The sequence below is a fragment of the Sinohyriopsis cumingii genome, chromosome 6 (assembly GCF_028554795.1).
Source record: "Sinohyriopsis cumingii isolate HCF-2022 chromosome 6, ASM2855479v2, whole genome shotgun sequence".
In the NCBI taxonomy this organism is placed as follows: domain Eukaryota; kingdom Metazoa; phylum Mollusca; class Bivalvia; order Unionida; family Unionidae; genus Sinohyriopsis; species Sinohyriopsis cumingii.
Window position 1 is genome coordinate 58,497,480 of NC_142966.1, and position 23,957 is coordinate 58,521,436.

Below are 23,957 nucleotides of genomic sequence, written 5' to 3' on the forward strand. Positions count from 1 at the left end.
TTATAGATTCTAGAGAGCATAGCTCATTGTCTGAATCATTTAACTTGCAAATCAATATGAACTTATTTTTCCTAAATAAATGTTTAAATGACCAGAATGATACTGCATGTTGTTATGTTTGTTATCTTAATACCTTGGACATTGCAGATAGCACTTTTAGTTGTTTGCTTGCTTGAAAATTTCTTTTATGAACTCATTCGTATCATCAACTTCATCATCTCTACTTTTATCGAATAGCTTGCATCGTTCATCAGTGGACAATCTAATAAATCAAAGCTCCAGCATTTGTTACATGAGCGTACATTTTTTGTTTACTATAAAAGCAGTTCCTAAAATATGATGCTATTTTTAGACATGTTTGCCACGCAGTATGAAGCAGTGCAGTATGGAGAAATACTCCACGATTTTGACAGTGTTAGCATAATGGAGAAAGAAATGAGTATATAATAATTGGTTTTAAGACAATTTATTTTTGTTTATAATTCACAAATAATAATCATCATTTACTGCCTTTTTTTGTACATTCATGTTGCAGAACAGAAACATCAACTTAGAACAGATCATGAGATTTGCTAAATTTGGTCAAGAATTTTGACTCGGAAGGATTTTAATCAGCCCAATGTTTAGCATGCAAATTTACAAAAATGACTGAACAAATTTACTTTTACTGCATCAAGATATGCACATTTTTCTCATCATGTCAGTCCTTTTGCAGTAATTACTTGCCTTTCATACTGTCGTTTCATTATGGATAATATTTAACACATACAGTGGGAGATGATTTGTCATTGCTAGATCCAGGTTTCCTCTGGAGTCAATCTGAATTCTTGTCGGAATAGCAAATGTTCTTTCTGTGTCTAAATTGAAACGTGGCAATATTAGTACAACTCTTCCATGTCCACAAAGAAGATTAAATTATTTCCTGCCTGTGAGTAGATTCAGGTCAGGTTGCTGACTGCCTGCCAGAACTTCTCAAGATCGGTGTTATGCAGGTCAAATTTGGGAAGTTCTTCTTAAAATGGACTTTACAGGATGTATATTTATATCTCTTTTACTTGGATTCCAACCAATGAAATTCCTGTTTCCATCCATAATTAAATTTCATGGTTATTAAATTTTGGCATTTCTAGCATTGGGAGATAATGCATGTTTAGATATACCTTATTTCATGTTATTTTTCATACACAAAAAAATAATTATTAATTTCAATGTATGAAAAATTATATGTCAAATAAATAATTATCATTTTGTGGTAATTACCATGTACGAAAAATAAAGGGATCATACCTGACAAGGCCTGTGGAACACACGACACTCGACAACCTAAGGTACAAAACTAATGTACAAAATCGGTCTCATTCTGCTCAAGAAAAATCTGTTGTTATTATGAGAGAGTGAGAGAGAGAGAGTGAGAGAGAAATAAGAAAATAATCTTTATTGTTCAGTACTTTATCTGTCAGTTATGTAATTCTTTATGTAAACACTACAAGGGCACTATTATATTCCATTGGCAATTAAAACCTGAATAAATAAATCGTTTTGGTTGTAATTATGAGATCCATTGTCACTGTGCCACATGGCTAATTAAATACGCTTTGAAAATGAATTGACGACTTGTGCCTCAGTTAAGAACATGCCCAAAGTTAGACATTACTCATAACTTGCTTAGCAAAACAATACCCTGGTCATCTGATGTACCTCAATCGAACTTTGGTATATTTTTGAATCTGTTTCAAATGGGAACCTGTCTTCAGTTTCAACAAAATGAAATAAAAATAATGGATAAATAAAAAATAAAAATGCAACTAAAACAATGATTTTATCTCTTATTCTAGGCTGTAAAATTTAAAGGGCCATACTTTTTTTTATCACATTGGCAAAAGTAAATCTTCACAGAAGATCATTTTATGTACAAAAAATAATAGGATGACCAAAAAAATATTAAATTTTGTGTAACGAAAAAATATGATAGAATTAGTTATTTATTATTTGTATGGCTTGATGGTGTACAAAAAATTAAAGGGTACAAAAAATAACATGAAATACGGTAGCCAACCTTCAAATACCAAACCGACCAATTGTATGCTCTTTAATGAAACTAATCCACCCATAATCCATTAATATCTTTAATTACTTTAGAATTATTTCTGATCACTCATAATATAATCCATCTCCACAAACTTTAAAATATAGATGGAATGTTGTTCAAAGCCAAAGCATCTCAGCTGAAAGAATCCAAATGATCCTAATTGTTTATACTGGTTGTCAGTGAGCTGTTTTGCAAGCCAGTTATAATCCATTAAATTAAACGTCTTTACTCCTTTACAAATTACTTCTGACCACACATAGTATAATTCCATGATTAATAATTTTAGGTGATGGTCTGTCCAGTTAGCAATTAAAGTGTCATGCTAACATTTTAAACAGTTCTTGGTCACATGATTAAAAGAAGACATTACTGGAAATATACTACATTGGAATGAAGGAATCATTTTTAAATAATAATTTTTGAGTACATGGGAAATTTCAGCAAGTGACAGGAAGGAGGGTAACACCCCTCATCTTGGGAGGAAAACCCATCGGGCAGCATGGTTCACATGTATGATTGTACATCATATTTCTTTATTACACAGGCGGAGCCTTAATTTCCAATATGCTGACTTCATTGCATTTCATTTATTTATATGGACCAAGGAAATTTTGGACCAGTCAGATTGCTGGAAATTATAATAAAAAAGAAATATGTTACTAATGTCTATTCAAGTTAGGAAAGTGTATGGTGCCTGTTGAATTAGAAAACTGTTGAGTACCTTCTGAGCTAATAAAAATAATAAAAATACAATTGCCTATAGAAGTTAGAAAACTGTGTATAATGCCTAATTAACTTATCTCTCTATGAATGTTTAAAACACCTTATGAGCAGTTTTATGTAATAACTAGATTTAAATGTTTATGTAGATGACTTTATGATTGTTTATTTCATTTTCATTAAAGGGAACCAAAGATCCTTGGATGTTTAAGGCTGATCTAGTCAGACTTGCTGTTGATCACAATGCCCCCATTTTACAGTGCCACAAGTACTTCCACTGGACCTCAATGAGACAGCTTCATGGTAAGTATAATCAAACCATTGTACTTACCATTTACATTCACTTATAAATCCAGTCCCACTGCAGTCAACTTAGACCCTAATCTGACATGATGTAATGTGCTGGCAGATCAAGGTCTGTGTTGTTTGTTTTACTGATTACTCCTAACAAACTGCATTGACCAAGATCTTCCAGTGCATTATGGGATAGCAGATCTGGCATTATGCAGTTTTCAGATTGACCAGGCTCGTAAGCATTTATATATAGTAAAACATATTATTAGGCAGTAGGGCATTTAATGTGATTGTTGACAGGAAAAAAATGGCTGTATAGTTTTTGTACATCGTAGAAACAGGAGCAATAATCACAATACAAAATTAATGGCACTATCAAAAGCATTAAGCCCACACTGTCTGGGTTTAGAAGCAAGTGCTCAGACATGATGTTTTAAGATCCATCATTGATGTTACAGGTAGGGACATCCTGTTTGCTTAAACATTAAAGCTGAGTTGCACTCTGTCACTGTAGTTGTTCTGTTATTCCTCTGAGTAGAAAAAAAAGATGGATGTTTAAGAAGATAAAAGAAACATGCTCTAAAGTGAAGCTAGTGTGCCAGTAGGAACATCTTTGTTCTTGTTTATGAACGTAAGTCAAGTAGTGTTTTTCTTAACAAAATTTCCTTTTTCTATCTTTCTCTCACTTTTAAAACAAGTCAATAGCCCTGTCTTAGCCCTGCTTTTTTTTATCAAGGGCTTGAAAAATTATTTAGGTTCTAGTTATACGTTGCCTTGTGTATTTTGCAGAAAGAATGCCAAGTGACAGTCGACAGGTTGCAGACTTTGACTTCCAACTCCAGAACAGCCTTGTGGCACTGGATGAGTTGAGTAATGAAATGTCAACAGATGTGGCAATCATCTATTGTCGTGCTGACATTCCAACAAAAGACCACCCTGATATGATGCCACCATCTCTGATTCGTGATGACTGTGTGAAGTGGGGATACAAATGGTATTTTAATCACAAAAGCCCAGATTTTATAGATAGTTTAAATTTAATCTTATATTATTACAATCAAAACTAAAAACTAAAAATTAATAAAACAATTCATATGTCTGAGTTGTGTATCGTAACAGCCATGCATTCATTTTTATCTCTCTTGCTTCCATGTATTTTTGTGAAATAGATTGGAGGATTGCTTGAACTTACAGAAATCCTTGAAATCAATTTATAAAAGAAATAATAGATAGATACCATGGAGCCACAGTTGGTAGAGCATTGGACACATAATCCAAGGGTTGCAAGTTCATTAACTGCACAGGCCAGTCTGGGTCAGTTGCCTCAGTGTGTCATTGGGAAAGGTACTCAGAGACCATTTTCTTGGCATGATATAGCCAATAATGTGTTAAAAGTACACTTCTCACTCAATTACTTGCAAACTCACTTATATCATTGGGTCAGGCATTGATCCCACTTTATTTTCCAGAAATTGCCAAAAGAATTGGCCCCTATTTGTTGAACATGAAGAAATTTGCAGTCAGATCTCAACAAAACTTGCTATATTGCTTGTTTTATCAAAAATAGTGGCAGTTAGTGCCTGGAAATTTTAATCAGCATCATGAAATTTGCAACATTTAACAATTTTGTTTCATGAATAAACATTCTCAGTACATTATAAATAACAGTACTCAGAAAAATTTCAACCCATGAAAATGTCAGTAATACCTACCGGTGGCAGTACTTAAAGAAATAAAGACCAATTAAGCAAGTTTTATCAGGTGAAATTCATGTTTTTGTTTTAATTTGGTTTCAGTGTAATCATCATAAATGTCCTCTTGTATCCCACTGTGACAAGTGTAAATCTGCTGTCTCAGCTGTGACTGCAAGCATTTCTCTGAGAACCTATTTAAGTGCCGACTTTGTTTTGATCTTTAATCTGCAGAAGTGTTTGTTGTATTGCTACAATGAATTAAAAGTAAAATTGCTTTGAATTATCACTTTTATTGTATCTTTTGCATCAAATCAGATAAAGGGGTTGATTTTTTTTAAAAAGTTGCAGACTGGTACATGACATTTAATTCACACATTTGAAAGATTTACATGAATGTCCATGTGTCAGTTCATGATATTACATAACAGGTTGTCAGTATCACAGTCTGTCCTATCTGGCTCTCTATCAATTTCAGCTGGTTTTCTGAAGATCCAGACAATATCAGGGCTGAAGATATCACTATTGCTATCAAGAATTGCAAGGTACTGTAAGGCCTTCCCATTCATTTGCTATAATAGATATCATTGCTATCAAGAATTGCAAGGTATTGTAAGGCCTTACCATTCATTTGTAATAATAAATATCACTATTGCTATCAAGAATTGCAAGGATTGGTAAGGCCTTCCCATTCATTTGCTATAATAGATATCATTGCTATCAAGAATTGCAAGGTACTGTAAGGCTTTCCCATTCATTTGTCATAATAGATATCACTATTGCTATCAAGAATTGCAAGGATTGGTAAGGTCTTCTCATTCATTCATTATAAATTTTAAATTTTCATCAAACTACAACAGAACATATTTACCATATATAATTGCTTATAAATTGATTCTAACTACAAACGACATTGACCCTGATGTACTGTTGCATACTGTGCTGTCAGATCAGGGTCAGTGATGCTGGTTCTACTGAATTACTCCTTACAAACTGCACAGAACCAGATCTGCTGGCACATTATGTAATGGCAGATCTGGTTCTGTGCAGTTTGCAGATGTATATGAATTATGACAATATATGGAGGCTCAACTGTCATAGTGAAAGAATGTAAGATCTAAAAACTAATCTGAGCAATCAGGGATGTTCTATCCATCAATGTTTGAGGCAACAAGATTATACCATATTATGAAAATTATGTTTTAATAATTTTTGCTAGTTGCACAAGGAACAAAAATTGCAGTAAGTTCCCCATTTAAGCTACTGGAGGTACTGTGAATTCCAATATTTTCATAATTTGGCAAGAAAAGGCATTTACGTCACTAAATTTTGTGGGAATATGGCCCTTTTGTTTCCACAGTTGGATCTTTATTCTTTGGCTATTTAAATTTATTGTTTGATACAGTTATGAAATTGGACAAAATCGATTCCTTTACTAACTTGATATTTACCTGCTCTTTATCACAAGCTGCCATTTTGAAATGTCAGATTCAGTCCTTTACTCAATATTCCTGATTTATAATGGTCCCCCTTTTGTAAGGCCACTCAGTCTAAAGCAGGAAAGTCAGGCCTTTGAGAGGGTTGGTCTTTCAAGAATGGGATCATACAGATGTGTTTTATAATTATATAATAAAATGAAAGACTAAACCTGTGTTAAAATATTTGTTATTTTCATGTAAAAATTACATCCATGTTATGGAATCAGTGTGATAAAACTTATAACATTGTCAAATTAATAATGAATAATAATTAATTGTGGAGTAATACCACTTTGTAAGTAAATTATGGCACAAGCATCTACCAGTAACTATAAATGACAATCCATTACGTTTTCCCATAGCTGTAGAATGTATAACTGATGATGTATATTTGCATTTTTATGACCTCAAATTTCTCAGTATTGATCAAGGACTCTCTCTTCATTCATTTAGTTGAATTTCTTACACTTTTAGGTCTAAACTGAGAATGTCTGATGACACTATACACTTTTTTGTAACGTTGTATTCTCTCATTGTCAATTTGTAGTTATTATTGATTTGAACTGAGCCATGTCAAACAAATTCCACTTGGGAAACAGGATGAGTAACTTTGGTCGATTAAATTAAAAAATGTCCAATAGTCTGATAAATCCTTATTGTGACCTGTATCCGCTCTAGCATGATGCCTTAATGTCTTTTATAATAATAATAATAATGAGGACTTTGTATAGTGCCTACTCTTTAGAAGCTCTAAGCGCTTTACAACATTAAACAACACTATAAGATAAAAAACATATAATGCTATTATTACAAAAACAAACACCATGAAATTAGAAAACATTAAAAAACATGCTGAGAATATTTAAGGTAGGAAACATTATTAGTTCTTTAAGTTTGTTCTTGCAGTCGAAATAAGTGAGTTTTGAGAGCCCTCTTGAATGTGGTCACTGTGTCTTAATGTCTAAGTTCAGTGTGCAATTCATAGAGCAGTAGCTTTTGATCAAACATTTTCATTGAAGAGCCAGAGAGAAAAAAGTTAGCCATTATTGGGGTTAAGGAACTCAAAGTATGACACTGTTGCTGTTACACCAGTCCCTTAAAACCTGTCATTTCTCCTCATACACCTTTGACCTGGAGATTCCCTCCACAGCAGAAGGCTTACAATTTTTCTTAAAAATGTTCTAATGTTAGCCATGAATTAAGGACCTATGACTGAATGTTTGAGCAAGTTGGGTCTTGGGGGAGTTTTCCTGAGAATGCCTATCACTAGACCAGACAGATCATTCACCCAAGACTGGTCCCACCTGTTAGAATGCCTATCACTAGACCAGACAGATCATTCACCCAAGACTGGTCCCACCTGTTAGAATGCCTATCACTAGACCAGACAGATCATTCACCCAAGACTGGTCCCACCTGTTAGAATGCCTATCACTAGACCAGACAGATCATTCACCCAAGACTGGTCCCACCTGTTAGGGGATATCAGAATCACCTTGCATTTGTGGCTTTCACTTACTGAATTATTTTTGGTAACAAGATAGTGGGGAGGTAGACATAGACCCAAAGTGCACACATCAGCTGAAAGGTTGAGGAATGGATGATCCCTTCTGAGTGAAGGGTCTGGCCCCTTCTTGACATTGAATAAGCCTAAACATTAAGCCTGTGCTATTATATCTAATCTGGGCTGTTATATTCATCTGTGCACACAAGTGAAGAATATCCTAACCAGAATGGGCAGATCAAAGTGATTTTGTCCCCTCCTGTTTGCAGAAATGTTCCACCACCACAGAATTGTCTGTCATAATAACTACTACATACCTTTAAAAATAAATGGCTTTTCCAGAAATAAAATGTGTTTACTATGGCCTTCAGTGCCTTGATATACCTCTTTCTTTTGGTAAAGCAGGGGAAAAAGTATACAGTAAAACCTGTCTGGAGTGACCCCTGCTATGAGCAACCACCTGTCGTTGATGGCCAGAATCATCATTAACAGATTGATTTTATTACACAAGTGCACTGTTGCCAGCATCCACCTGCATAATGTGACCAGCGACTATGATTTTCTTGCAAAAAATGCTTTTTGACATCGCTGTAAATGATTGTTATTTTGAAAAAACAAGTGAACAGTGTTGATCTTTATTTAATCCATTGTGACCACTACCACTTGGGAGTGTCTGCAGACATAGCACAGATTCTTCTAATACAACTGACCTTTATATAATTTTTTGAAGCTGTGACTATTTATGAGTACTGTGTGACCCGATTATAGCACACTTCATTATAACACGAATTCGGATATAACATGATTGTGGTGTGGCTCCTGAAATTTCATATACATGCATTTTTCTCATACACACAAAAAAAATCTTTCTTAAAATAATAAAAGATACGTTAAAAGTTTATTATCATTTTGGGGAAGAGATCGCCTATGAATAATACAAGACGATCTTGGTGTGACTCCTGAAAATTTATATGTATTTTTCTCATACATGATAAAGTAGTTTTTTCTTCTTAAAAGTACGAAAAGTAATGTGTAAAAAGTTTATTCTGGGATTGCGTAAGGCTTTGCCAATGTCGCAAACTTGAATTGTTTTTCCGTAGTGGCGGCAAAATATACCATCTGGCAATAATTTTTTTAGGCAACATTGTTGGCTGTTTAAACTAGTATATACAACCACTGGTTTGGAGTGAAGAAATTCAGAGGTCCCCATGAGTTGGAAGCCACAAACTGGATATCAAATGCACTGAAATTTATCAACTGTTACACAAACAAATGCTTTGTCCATATTGACAAACCATCTAAACAGTGCATTGTTATATCATAATCTGATTATCATGACATCTAGCATGAGTACTGTATGTTGTGAGATATCTGCTTTTTTTGTTGTTGACATTTCTGGTAACTGAGATCAACCGGATGAGGCATTATCTCATAATCTATCTTTCATCGGATTTTTGGCCGCTCGCTAGTAATTATTATGTTTACATAGACTGACATTTATATGTGGATGGTAAGTAAAATTCCTCTTCTTTTCACTCATAATTATATCCTTCAGAACACACATTTTGTATAATAATCCCCGTAATCAGACCAGAACACCTGCATCTCTATCGTCTGTTGACCCTTTGTTATATTTCTGGCTCATGCTTGGAAGGCAGCATCATGCTGCTACCACAAATGTAAAAAAAATAAAATACACTTCTTAATTATTGGTTTATTCAATAGGCATGGAAGAACACTAATTAGAATAGACCAAATGACAGCCAATTCCTTTTTAAAAATGTTCCCAGATAAAATAGTTTGCTGAAATTTCAAAGGAAACATTACTTTTGAAACAACGATTGTTATGAAAACGTACTCAGCAAATAGAATATAATTATTTGATGTTGCTGCCACAATAAGAAATAGGCATTTGTTTGGTTCTCCAAAGCTGTCCTTTAGTGGTGACTTCAGTAACACATGCACCCTTCATCAAAGAAAGCCGACTACAAAATTCAATAAAAACAAAGAACTTTTCTTCAAAGGAAGTCAGTATCAAACTTAAATAAAAGTAATGGAATATGATGGATTTTTGCATTTTCCAACATGACTGGAACACGTTAAATTTTCCATGATAGTTTCCTTTTTGCAGGGTTAAAGTTTATGCTTATGAATGCTACCAATGGCAGCTTAAAATGCAAACTTTTACTGACTTGGGATGTACTGAAAAGTAAATGTGCTTCATCATTCGTTATGTGATTGTGCTATGTTTTTCCAATGAATTGAGACCAATATGACCTGTGTCAAAATTATTTAATATTTTAAATCTGTGTGTGTGCATATTTTCAGTGGAATCACTTGTATTGTGGATTCAGTGTATATGATGAGAATTGCGGGTGATTACACTGTGTTGATACTCTACTCACGCCATACATTAGACATGGATATATAAACAGTATTCACCTATATGTACCAATTCATGGTTCTCTAAATAAAGTAAACTATTATATATGCCTTTTCCATTTTTCCCTACAGGTGTATTTCTCATTTAATATACATTGATTTAAGATGGTAACTGTGCCGATGAAGCACGTATTTTATTGCCCACATTTATTACTTATCCCCACCCCTGCAAATATATTTGGGTACATGCATCATTTTCTTTAGCTAACTGACCTGGTTGCTTATAACATGGTTCGGCCTGTAACATGGTCAGGTTCTATGGCTCCCAACAACCATGTTATAGCGGGATCACACTGTATTTGTGGTATAGGAAAATAATAAATAAATAAAAACACCAATAGTAAGATTGGCTATGCAGGTAGCCATTGTATAATATGTATCAACATGGTTAAAGTACATATCACTAATTGACATTGTCACACACTGAGTCCTGTAAACTCCCATTATGATTATGTTAATCATAATTGACAATGTATTTCTGAAATAGCTCTTTTAAAGAACCAATGGGTAATCTTAAATCACTGCTTCTTTAAAAGGAGCTATCACAAATATTCATTGTCAATTCAGATGAATTTTCTCAAGATTATTTTTTTTTTTTTCAAATAGAATGAATGTAATTAGTTGTGGGTTTTTTCTCTAAAAGTCAGTGCAAGAACACTTTTTCAAGCTGTTTGTGAGCCTAAATTTGATTTAATAAATATTCTGGGATCCACCACCCCCAATTAAACAGTTGATCTCTTGTTACCCAGGTAGCACTCAAGAATGTGCCCATCCTTTCTATATAGATGTCTCGTAAATGAGAGATTAAATTACAAATTTTCTAAAAGTCAGTGCTCAGGGAACCCTAAATGTTTATGATATTTTGGTAGTTTTGAGTTTTCCAAGGTCACCAGCATGAGAATGTATTACACCAGGGCTGTTGGAGTTATTTGAGTAATACAGTGTGTGATTGAAGTTTGAGTTTTGTGTTTGTCTGTATTTTTTTCAATGGATTTCATTGGTAAAGATAAATATTTATTCAGTTAATATTTGAATAAACATTGCCTTTTTAGGTTTTGATTGCCTGCCTATCGGACAACTTTGAAAAAGACAAAACCTACCGTGACATTTTCATCTTTGCAAAGGAGACCATGAACAAAGACATCATCTCTGCTGTGTTGGGAGAGAGTTTTGCCTGGAAGGAGACAGATTTAGGCATGAAATGTGGAGAGGAGGTATGTTGGTACAGTGCTGTGAGGATTTTTATTCATTAGACATTTCATTAACTGCAGTACATTTTTAAAAATTACCTTTATGTGTCTCACACACCTTGTCTGTTTTGCTATATAAATACATATATCTCTGTCACCATGCATTGTTTAGGGTGACAGAATGGCTGCATTTTACAATTCTACATTGTTAACAATGAGATAATTTTAATAGCAAATCAGTTTTTTTGGCCTAACGTTCATATTTGGCAAAATTATTTTTGTTGAGACTAGCATTGGACATCTTTTATCACAAATTTATAAAGAATGTACCTATATACTTGCTTATAAATCAGTTCAACTATAAGTTGACCACCCCTCTGTTTTAGATCTACTAAAAGCCAATTTCTCTTTGACCTTCCTGTAAGTTAGGGTTTATTTTGCAAGTAAGATGCATCTGAAGGGGCCACTTATCATCAGTGAGTGAGAGTTGCACTTTGCAAAAATAAACAAGCCCAACTGGATAGATATAAAAAATAATAATAAGAAAACCAGTATAAAATGCAGTTATATTATTGCAACAAATAAATTTATAACTTACAATTTGTCCTAATTAAATCCAATAAATCCATAATGCTTGATATTTTAAATCTATTTATATGATAAATCCATGAATTCAATTATGGGTCACATACCAGTATAAAAATAGTTCCAATTCACAATTCTCTGTAATGTGTCAATTCCACACGTCTTACAAATATAAGTCCATTTTTGGGGGAATTCAGTATCCTTTAAATATTACTATCAAATGTCATCTGATACAAAATGAAAAATTTATTGAAAAAAGTTATTTGGATATACCAATCTTTATTAGCTTATAAGTCAAGTCCAGCTGCAGACAAGATGGACCCTGATTTGTCATTGCATAACATGCTTGCAGACTGGGGTCTATGATGTTTTGTTCTACTGATTACTCATAGCAAACTGCATAGACACAAATCTGTTAGTACATTATGCAATGGCAGATATAGGTCTATGCATTATGCAGTTGGACTTATTAGCAAAGGTATACAGTAATGCTCACCAGATGGGTTATGATATGAATACAGTAATGCTCACCAGATGGGTTATCGTATGAATACATTAATGTTCACCAGATGGGTTATAATATGAATACATTAATGTTCACCAGATGGGTTATCATATGAAGACAGTAATGCTCACCAGATGGGTTATCGTATGAATACAGTAATGTTCACCAGATGGCTTATCATATGAATACAGTAATGTTCACCAGATGGGTTATAATATGAATACAGTAATGCTCACCAGATGGGTTATCATATGAATACAGTAATGCTCACCAGATGGGTTATCATATGAAGACAGTAATGCTCACCAGATGGGTTATCGTATGAATACAGTAATGCTCACCAGATGGGTTATAATATGAAGGATCACTAATTATGAGTGCCATCCTTTTGTCACCTGTAGACTCTTATTGACTTTTGCAGTTACCCGCCCACCCACCCACTGCTGTAGACTCAGAATTTTTGAATAGTTATCCCCTATACTGCTCTAAACTATGATTCAGATTTTCAACAGTTACCCCATACAGCTGTAGGCTCAGAGATTTTAAATAGTTACTGTAGATTTTTGTACACTCTGAGGTTTTAAACATTTATCCCATACTGTTGTAGCATGGATTAGGTTTTTGAACAGTTACCCCTTATTGCTGTAACTCTGATTGAGCTTTTGAGCAATTATTTCATATTGCTGTAGACATGGATTGAGCTTTGGAACAGTTACCCCATATTGCTGTTGACTCTGAGCTTTTGAACAGGTACCCCATATTGCTGTAGACATGGATTGAGCTTTTGAACAGTTACCCCATATTGCTGTAGACATGAATTGAACTTCTGAAAAGTTACCCCATATTGCTGTAGACACAGATAGAGTTTTTGTACAGCTACCCTATATTGCTGTAGACTGAGCTTTTGAACAATTACCCCATATTGATGTAGACATGGATTGAGCTTTGGAACAGTTACCCCATGTTAATGTAGACTCAGATTGAGCTTTTGAACAGTTACCCCATATTGTTGTAGACACTGGGCCTTTGAACAGTTACCCCATATTGCTGTAGACATGGATTGAACTTAAGAACAGTTACCCCATATTGCTACAGACATGGATTGAGCTTTTGAACAGTTACCCCATGTAGCTGTAGACACAGATTGAGTTTTTGTACAGTTACCCTATATTGCTGTAGACTGAGCTTGTGAACAGTTACCCCATATTGCTTTAGACAAGGATTGAGCTTTTGAACAATTACCCCATATTGCTGTAGACATGGATTGAGTTTATGTACAGTTACCCTATATTGCTGCAGACTGAGCTTTTGTACAGTTACCCCATATTGCTGTAGACATGAATTGAACTTTTGAACAATTTCCCTATATTGCTGTAGACATCGATTGAGATGTTGAACAGTTATCTCATATTGCTGTTGACATGGATTGAACTTAACAACAGTTTCCCCATATTCCTGTCAGATTGAGTTTTAGAACAGTTACCTGATATTGCTATAAACTCTGATTGAGCTTTGGAACATTGACCCCATATTGCTTTAGACTCTGATTGAGCTTTTGAACAATTGTCCCTTATTGCTCATGACATATATTGAGCTTTTGAAGAGTTAACCCATATTGCTGTAGACATGGATTGACCTTAACAACAGCTACCCCATATTGCTGTAGACACAGACTGAGCTTTTGTACAGTTGCCCTATATTACTGTAGACTGAGCTTTTGAACAATTTCCCCATATTGCTGTAGACAAGGATTCAGCTTTTGAACAGTTACCTCATATTGCTGCAGAGATCAATTGAGCTTTTGAACAGTTACCTCATATTGCTGCAGACATCAATTGAGCTTTTGAACAGTTTCCTCATATTGCTGTAGACACGGATTGAACTTAACAACAGTTTCCCCATATTCCTGTTGAGTCAGATTGAGTTTTAGAACAGTTACCTGATATTGCTATAAACTTTGATTGAGCTTTGGAACATTGACCCCATGTTGCTTTAAACTCTGATTGAGCTTTTGAACAATTGTCCCTTATTGCTCATGACATATATTGAGCTTTTGAAGAGTTAACCCATATTGCTGTAAACTCTGATTGAGCTTTGGAACATTTACCCCATATTGATTTAGACTCTGATTGAGCCTTTGAACAGTTACCCCATATTGATGTAAACTTTGATTGAGCTTTGGAACATTGACCCCATATTGCTATAAACTTTGATTGAGCTTTTGAACAGTTAACTCATATTGCTGTAAACTCTGATTGAGCTTTTGAACAGTTAACTCATATTGCTGTAAACTCTGATTGAGCTTTTGAACAGTTACCTCATATTGCTGTAAACTCTGATTGAGCTATATCATTAATATGTTCATTCCATTCCAAGTTAATATCTATAAGCAATTCTAGAATTTTTCACATTTTACAGTCTTACTTGTATTGGAGGGAGGTATTTTTTTATATAGAGGCTCAACAATGTATTTGTTTATACTTATCCTACTACTATTGAGCATAATTATCCAGACACTATATGTGTGGAGACTTGTCAATCATATGGACTGATAGACTGTCCCAGAATATAAAATTTGATATGCATCAAACTGTCTGATAAAATGAATGTTACATGATTTGACCAGATAATTGTAGTTTAACTGTAGCATGCATTTTGTTTTGCAAATAACAAAAATCCTGATCTGCTATAGCATAATGCACCTGCAGATCAGGGTCTATATATATTGTTTGTTCTACTGAATTTTCTTGACAAAACGGCACTGACCCAGATCTGCCAGTGCATTATGCACTGGCAGATCTGGGTCAGTGTGGTTTGCAGTTGGATTTTTCTTATAAGCGAGTATATACAGTGTATGTTATGTTTCTGACCAGTTTCAGTTCTCTTTCTTGAACTTCACTCCTTTACAATGATGCCTCAGATTCCAGTGGGTAAGCTCTCCTAGAACCCACGGGAATAGTCCTATTGGACCTGTGGTCTCTAGAAGAATCTCCCTTTCATGTCAACAATCTACAAATGCAGGCCATTTTTCTAACTCTTCATTTGTGCATCAGCCACATAAAACACTGCATCATGGTCACTACAGACAACACATCAATAACAGCATACCTCTGACATCAAGGGGGAAGTCATGTCCCTTCTCTCTACATGCAAGTCTGAAACTTTCTCCACTGGACAATTTCAGAGGAGGCCACTCTCAAGAGCCTACCACATTCTGGGCAAGAGGAATTTTCTGACAGATGTCTTGTCCAGACAGTAGTGAGCAGTTCTTATGGAATGGCCTCTGCAACAGTCATTAGCAGAGACACTTTTTCATCTGTGATAGACATGTTTGCAATGAGGCTGAACAACAAGTTCCTTTTTATGTCTCACTAGTGCCAGACAAGAAAGCGTAGGGAGTGGATGCCTTCAGCCTCAGGTGGGATCAGCTGTATGCCTACATCTTCACACCTTTCAGAATAATCCTGCAGTTTCTTCTTAATATCTGAGTCACAACTCATCCTGGCTTTTCAGTATCTCAGTGATTGAGGTTCAGTGATTTCTTTGACTTCTTGGTCATTGATCTGAGGGAATTTCTTGTTTTTCTCTTTGAGGAAAAATGTTGCTATTTATCCACCATTATGTGCTATGGAGTTGCCCTCTTTATTACTGTAAAGTTCTCTGTAGCCTTCACTGTAGGGTCAAATTCACATCTGTAAGAACTGTTCAGGTACTCTGAGCATAATAGATCAGTCTCTCAGTCATTAATACCGAAGTGGAACCTGTCATGTGTTCTTATTTATTATTTAAACATCTTCGTGAATCTGTGAGTGAGATGTCCTTCAAGAAACGTTTCCTTTAAAGAGTCATCTTTCTCTCTTTAGTATTGGCAAGAAGAAATTAAATTCATGCTTTGCCAAGTGAAGAGGGTTGTTTCCATTTTAGTGGTAACTATGATTTGGTCTCTCTTATTAGCCAGCTTGGGATTCTGACAAAGAATTAGCAACCTTTGCTTTCCTGTTCATATTGAAATCTCTGGCCTCAGTTGTATCAGTGCTGGGGATGATCAAAATAGACTCCTTTGCCTAGTTACACCTTACATTTCTGTCTGCATCAAATGAGAAAAGAAAGGATCATAACTGTCTTATGGTCCCTTGGAAAGGTATGTCTGATATTTCAGCAGCTACCATCTTGGAATGGATTGTGCAGACTATTAAAAAAACTTTTCAGTCACTCATTGAGAGGGCTTATGTTTCTTAAAACCCAAAGCCCATCAGGTTGAGGCAATAGCTTCATCCATGGCCTTTTGAATCCTTTCCTTTGGATGATATAAAAGTTGCCTTCTGGTGATTCACTCTACTTTCTCATCCTTTTCCTTTGATCAGTGTTGCATTATTTATACTTTGGGCCTGGTTGTATGAGCAAGTTGCTAAGTCATTCTCCAGTCAGCAGCAGAACATCCCTCTGACAACATTGGTAAGTTTACTTTGACAGTTTGTTTTAGGCCATCACTGGGCTGGCAAATACTGAAACTGAATAGGTAATGTATTACAGCTATTATACAGTTATAATTAAGTAATATGTACCTGCTATAACTGACCAATTCCTTCCTACCCTTCCATAACTGATGCCATTTCTGTCTTTGTCCAAGTCAAAGAAGTACGATATTATGTTGTGGGAAGTAGACTAAGGTATCAGACTGGGATCATGTTGTATTTTATTCTAGACCTCCAGTTATTAATTGGAGGAAAAAATAATTTCTTTGGACTGGGAACTAGCACCATGAAAAGACTTAGCAATGCAGTAATCACAGGTAAGTATTACATAATTAAGATTAGTTTACCCACAAAATAATTACATTTTAACTGAGAAAAGTACAACTGTATTGCTTCCATTATTAGTGTATGAACCAGTTTTCTTTGATTCTTGTTAATGTTTGACTCACTGTAAATTATTGCAATACCATTATACAGGTTTTTTTAAAACTATTTTATAGTACTTAGTCTTTGAGAGTTTTATTTTCCACCCCACAGAGACAACTTATGATCAAGACACTTTCCCGGTACCAGACTGGTCGTCAAGAAGAATTGAAAGAATGGCTTGCTGAAAAAATAGAACAGAAAAAAATGGTATTTTATCATGTCCAGATATGCCTCAAATGATTGCAGATTTTAATTAGCATGAAATTGTTGTAATTTTAGAAAAGAAACTTTATCTGTAAGAAAATAATTCACATTAAGTCATGATGCTGGCCATGTTATATGCAATATACATAATGAATTCAATGATAATAAGCTCACACACATACACTTTTGGTTACAGCTCGAATGAAAATATCCTTCAGCACATGTATCTTGATTCCAGCATGGTATGTGAAAGCTTGCACTTCTCAAACCCATCTGAACATGATTTTCTTGGTCCTGACAACTGTGCATGCTTTTTGCTGTTCTGATGCATCTTTGTGGTTTAAATCAGTCCAGAAATGGATCTTGCATTCATTTTCTTCAGAATAACCATAATGGGAGAGAGAATGCACCTCCAAACTGGAGAGCTCTCTGCAGTGGCTAAGGGATCAAACTCTTTTAGGATGTGCATTTTTATGACATCTTAGGTGTATGCTAAATGATTTTTATATGCAAACTATGGGTATTATGGTGTAAATGGTAAATTTTCAAAAATTTAATGACTTATTAGTCACTCTGTGGACTCATTACCAAAGAACTTAAGAATAAATTTGCCCTCTCAGGTTTTGACAATTCCAATTGTGACCTACTAGCATGGCAAGTTTGAAGCAGGGCAAGTTTTTAAACATTCATATTTTTGTTCTTTTTCGTAGTTACAATTAGGTTACCTATGTGAAATTTCATTGCCCATATTTCAGTAGATCTTACTTGTAAGTGACATGGTCATTTTCTGGTTAAGTTTGTGGTATGGTCGGCTGTGTGCTTTATGTAATGTATTCTGACTTGCATTCATCAAAAGCTTCGTAACTTTTACACTGCACTGTCTTTATAATAATGTTCATAACAGCCATAACAGTGATCCATATTGTGATTCATAGCAGAGATCCATATTGTGATTCAAAACAGTGATCCATATTGTGATTCATAACAGAGATCCATATTGTGATTCATAGCAGAGATCCATATTGTGATTCATAGCAGAGATCCATATTGTGATTCATAGCAGAGATCCATATTGTGATTCATAGCAGAGATCCATATTGTGATTCAAAACAGAGATCCATATTGTGATTCATAGCAGAGATCCATATTGTGATTCAAAACAGTGATCCATATTGTGATTCATAACAGTGATTAATAGCAGTGATCAATATTAAAAGCAGTGGAGGTTGACACTAAGGGCTGTCCCAACAAGGCTGTTCCCTAGAGTAATAAGATAAAATAACATTATACTTGGTTCTCATAAGCTAAGAACTGAAGTAAAGTTAAGTGAATTAAATGGACATGATAAAACAAGCTGTGGCCAGTGAAAGAGATCCACGGCCATGCCTGTGTTATAAGGGGATTGATATCCTAAGCAGAATTATAGCGAGGGACTGCTCTAAATTGTACCACCTTGAAGTTTCTGTAACCTTTCCTTAAAGTTTTGTAACTTTTTTTATTATGAAGGATGTGGTTAAAGATCCGGATGTCTTTATCAGCTATTGCTGGACAAATTCTGAAGATGCTGCACGGAAAACAGGCCATCGTGTATCTGAAGCAATTGGTTATGGGGATCCTCGGGAAGTCAAGAACTACTTACAGAGGAATGGAATAGAGTGCTGGATAGATGTTGAGATGATTGGGAAGGAAAAGGTAAGGCACAGTAATTTTTTTACTGAAGAGAATGATGAATGTTGTCATAATGTGTCCAACAAAGGCAACTGTAATGATAGTCTATCTCAGTGAGTCACATGTTCAAATGCAGTGCTTCTGTCTACAATAAACAGAAGCTATTGGCAGCATGCATCATCATTTTTCTGCTGTTTTTACCTCTGAGATCTAGTGCCACATAGATGAGAATTGAATCTGGTGGGTCCATTGGCTGTGACCCAGACAACCACCAGACCCATTTGCCCAAAGTTTTCTGATTAGTAAGGAAAAGTAATTCTTTTCATCTTATCTGCATGTTGTCACATATTACCTGAGCATCAGTTGTACTGTCTTCATGTTACAGGAGTGGTTTAGCCTTATTATGGGGAATTCAGCCAATCTTCATTTGAAGGAGGTCTCATCCTCATTGTACTGTCTTCATGTTACAGGAGTGGTTTAGCCTTATTATAGGGAACTCAGCCAATCTTCATTTGAAGGATGCTAATGGTAGAGGTCTCATGCTAATTGTACTGTCTTCATGTTACAGGAGTGGTTTAGCCTTATTATGGGGAATTCAGTCTATCTTCATTTGAAGGATGCTAATGGTAGAGGTCTCATGCTCATCGTACTGTCTTCATGTTACAGGAGTGGTTTAGCCTTATTATGGGGAATTCAGCCTATCTTCATTTGAAGGATGCTAATGGTAGAGATCTCATGCTCATTTATTTCCTCATCTGATTGATTCTCCTGATTTCATGTGATTAGTAAATGTATTCGATGGAAGAAGTACATTTCGTAGTAAATTAAGTTTTTCCAAGAATTCTTACCCATTTACATTACTATTGCATCTTCCTTAACTTTCCCACAAATGCAAGCATCCTCATTTATGGTTTTCCAAGAATTCTTACCCATTTACGTTACTATGGCATCTTCCTTAACTTCCTCACAAATGCAAGTATCCTCATTTATGCAAGCATCCTCATTATGTTTTTCCATGAATTTTTGCTCATTCACGTTACTATTGCTTCTTCCTTAACTTACCCACAAATGCAAACATCCTCGTTTATGTTTTTCCACGAATTCTTACCCATTTACATTACTATGGCATCTTCCTTCACTTCCACACAAATGCAAGCATCCTCATTTATGTTTTTCCACGAATTCTTACTCATTCACATTACTATTGCATCTTCCTTAACTTACCCACAAATGCAAGCATCCTCATTTATGTTTTTCAAAGAATTCTTAACCATTCATGTTACTGTTGCATCTTCCTTAACTTCCCCACAAATGCAGGTATCATTTATGTTTTCCAAGAATTCTTACCCATTTACATTACTATTGCATCTTCCTTAACTTCGCCACAAATGCAAGCATCCTCATTTATGTTTTTCCAAGAATTCTTACCCATTCCCATTACTATTGCATCTTCCTTAACTTCCCCACAAATGCTAGCATCCTCATTTATGTTTTTCCACAAATTCTTACTCATTCATGTTACTATTGCATCTTCCTTAACTTACCCACAAATGCAAGCATCCTCATTTATGTTTTTCCACAAATTCTTACCCATTCACATTACTAGTGCATGTTCCTTAACTTCCCCACAAATGTAAGCATCCTCATTAATATTTTCCAAGAATTCTTATCCATTCACATTAATATTGCATATTTCTTAACTTCCCCACAAATGCAAGCATCCTCATTTATGTTTTTCCAAGAATTCTTACCCATTCACATTACTATTGCATCTTCCTAAACTTCCACACAAATGCAAGCATCCTCATTTATGGTTTTCTAAGAATTCTTATGCATTGACCTTACTATTGCATCTTCCAAACTTCCCCACAAATGCTAGCATCCTCATTTATGTTTTTCTAAGAATTCTTACCCATTCACATTACTATTGCATCTTCCTTAACTTCCCCACAAATGCAAGCATCCTCATTTATGTTTTTCCAAGAATTCTTACCCATTCACATTAATATTGAATCTTCCTAACTTCCCCACAAATGCAAGCATCCTCATTTATGTGCTGTTCATCTTAAACTGGTAACAACCAGGTGATAGGCTGCGACCAGTATTGGTAATGGGAGAGTATGAATAAGAGTTTCTTCCCTTTTTCTATGTTGTATAGATGGGAAGTACAAACATTTTATCTTTCTATGATTATTGAAGGCATCAGAGCTTATTTCGTAACATTAATATGATCAGGGAAGTATTCACATGGAAACAAAATTTGCTTAAAACTTCCTTTTGTCTTTTTATGTTGCAGGAAGGAATATTTGCAGACATGGCAGTGGGTTTGAGGAAAAGCAAAGTTCTTCTTGCATGTGTATCAGATGAGGTAAGTTTTGAATCTCATGTTCCTATTATTTTATTTCCGTAGGCATATTTGCTTCTAGTCTTTCTGAACAATTACAGTCTTGCTTTACAGGGCTGACATTATTACTGCCATATGTGCATTTGTACATCTGTACAATGTCAACTTGCATATTCACATCATTCATACATCTCAGTGTTGTTTGTTTGTGATTAGTAACTTTGCAATGACTCATTGGCTTAAAGATTGATTTTATGTACATTTATTTTCAACTTTTTTCTTTAACCTTGAAAAGTTATGACTTGCACTATGTATTGAAAGACCCATTTTTTTATTTTCCTAACATTTTTATTCTCAGCACAACCCCTTGCTAAATGATATTTGACCTTCAGGCCAGACTCTAACACTTCCTTCATGGCTATGATGGCTACCAGACTTGCAATATTGGTGCATGCTGTGCAGAATGATTATCAAGCATCAAAACTGAGTCACCATGGCCTGATTTATAGGGTTACTGACTTTTAACAATGGGGCCCCGAGTGGCCGAGTGGTCTAAAGCGCTCACCGTTACGGATCACTGCCATCTCACCTCTGTCTGCATGAGTTCGAGTCTCAGGCTCGGCTAACATTGGTACGTGAGAAAGCCTGCCAGTAAATTCTCATGGGTCAGTAGTTCTTACCAGGGTTTTCCAGGGTTCATCCTACACCAATTATACTGGCCGCCATGTATAGCCTATCTTGTGCTGAAAAATGGCATTAAACCCTACAACAACAACAACCTTTAATGAATTCAGGTTCAAGTCAAGTTCCACTCATTATGTAAAGTGTGTCATTGTGGTCATGTAGGCACCTTTATTATTATTTCATTTTAAAAAATTGTTTGTTTTTAAAATTTAGTATCAATACAAAATCTGTAATTTCCTGATTGTTGAATGATCTTCACTTTAGTTGTCATGACAAAACTTCCAGATAAAATTACTGTTTGTAATGGACTTTTATAATGACATCTGTGTTGTAAGAAAAGAGGACATCTTGTTTAATTATTACCAGTGCAGGGTAGTACAAGTTTGTACCAAAATGTGGTACTTTCATTGTGACATCAAGGAATGCAACATTCAGTTTGGTTTACAAACCTTTTGGAAGGCCTCTTGTAAAAATGTCCACATATTTGAACACTGACTTTGTTACATGTGTTTCCAGGTGTATAAACTGATCTTGCAAGGAGTATTGATTGATGAGCAAGGGAAATTAAATAATTGCCATTTAAAGGCGTGTAATCAGATTAATTGAAAATGACACCTATTGCTAAAACACATCTACATGACCTGCATAATTTGTGTAACCGAACAAGAAATTGCAGGAGGTCTCTCCAAATTGCTGACAATATCAGATATTTTATTTGTGCCTTTTTAAAGTTCATTTAACTAATAAGATGTCAATCAGCCATATTTGCACCTTCTTGTCATAATAGCTATAACCAATAGCTATAATAAATTGCAGTAACCAATAGTTATAATCAGTAGCTATAATCAGTTGCAATAACCTATGGCTATATCCAATAGCCATAACCAACAGCTATAACAAATGGCAGTAACCAATATCCATAATGAGTGGCTATAACCAATAGCTATAATTAGTAGCTGTAACCAATAGCTATAATCAGTAGCTATAACCAGTAGCTATTACCAATATCTATAATCCATTGCAATAACCAATAGCTATATCCAGTAGCCATAACCAATAGCTTTAATAAATGGCAGTAACCAATAGCTATAATCAGTAGCTCTATCCAATAGCCAGAACCTGTGGCAGTAATCAATAGCAGAATCACCATCTGTTACCTGATATGAGTTATTGCAGAGTACACCTCTTCTTTGATAACTTAGGCATGGATAACTTGCTAACCCACTTATAGCAAGGAATCAGGCCTGAAAATAGCAAAAGAATTTACCCTTGAAGGAAATTGCAATAAAAACTGGTAAGTTAAACTTTGATGTATCACTTAAGTGCCAGAAATCTGATTCATTATTATGAAATTGTCAGCTGTTTATGAGAAGTTGTATATTTTGTTAAGTTTTAAGATTTTCTGTACCCTGTAAAAAAAACAAAAAACAATGTTTGACATTATTTTGATGCATGAAAATGTCAGTAATGCTTAATGGTGACAGCACTTTAAGAAATAAATACCAATTAAATAAGTTTTGTCAGGTAAAATTTGTATTTTAGTTATATCTTTTAATTTGGTTTCAGTGTAATCATCATGCATGCTACATGCTCTCTTGTATTCAGATGTGAAAAGTGTCAATTTTCCATTACAACTATATCCTTATGAGAAGCTAATT

General features: G+C 35.0%; 1 protein-coding gene across 1 annotated transcript in view; it reads left to right on the forward strand.

Moving 5' to 3' along the window:
* The window catches only part of LOC149797030 (uncharacterized), a 316,734-nt gene that overhangs the window by 257,798 nt on the left and 34,979 nt on the right, over window positions 1–23,957 (forward strand). The window contains exons 68-74 of the mRNA XM_089960698.1: window positions 2,995–3,112; window positions 3,893–4,097; window positions 5,273–5,339; window positions 11,271–11,432; window positions 17,511–17,606; window positions 19,110–19,295; window positions 21,568–21,639. Coding sequence (XP_089816824.1) covers window positions 2,995–3,112; window positions 3,893–4,097; window positions 5,273–5,339; window positions 11,271–11,432; window positions 17,511–17,606; window positions 19,110–19,295; window positions 21,568–21,639 — 906 coding nt within the window. The remainder of the gene's footprint in view (window positions 1–2,994; window positions 3,113–3,892; window positions 4,098–5,272; window positions 5,340–11,270; window positions 11,433–17,510; window positions 17,607–19,109; window positions 19,296–21,567; window positions 21,640–23,957) is intronic.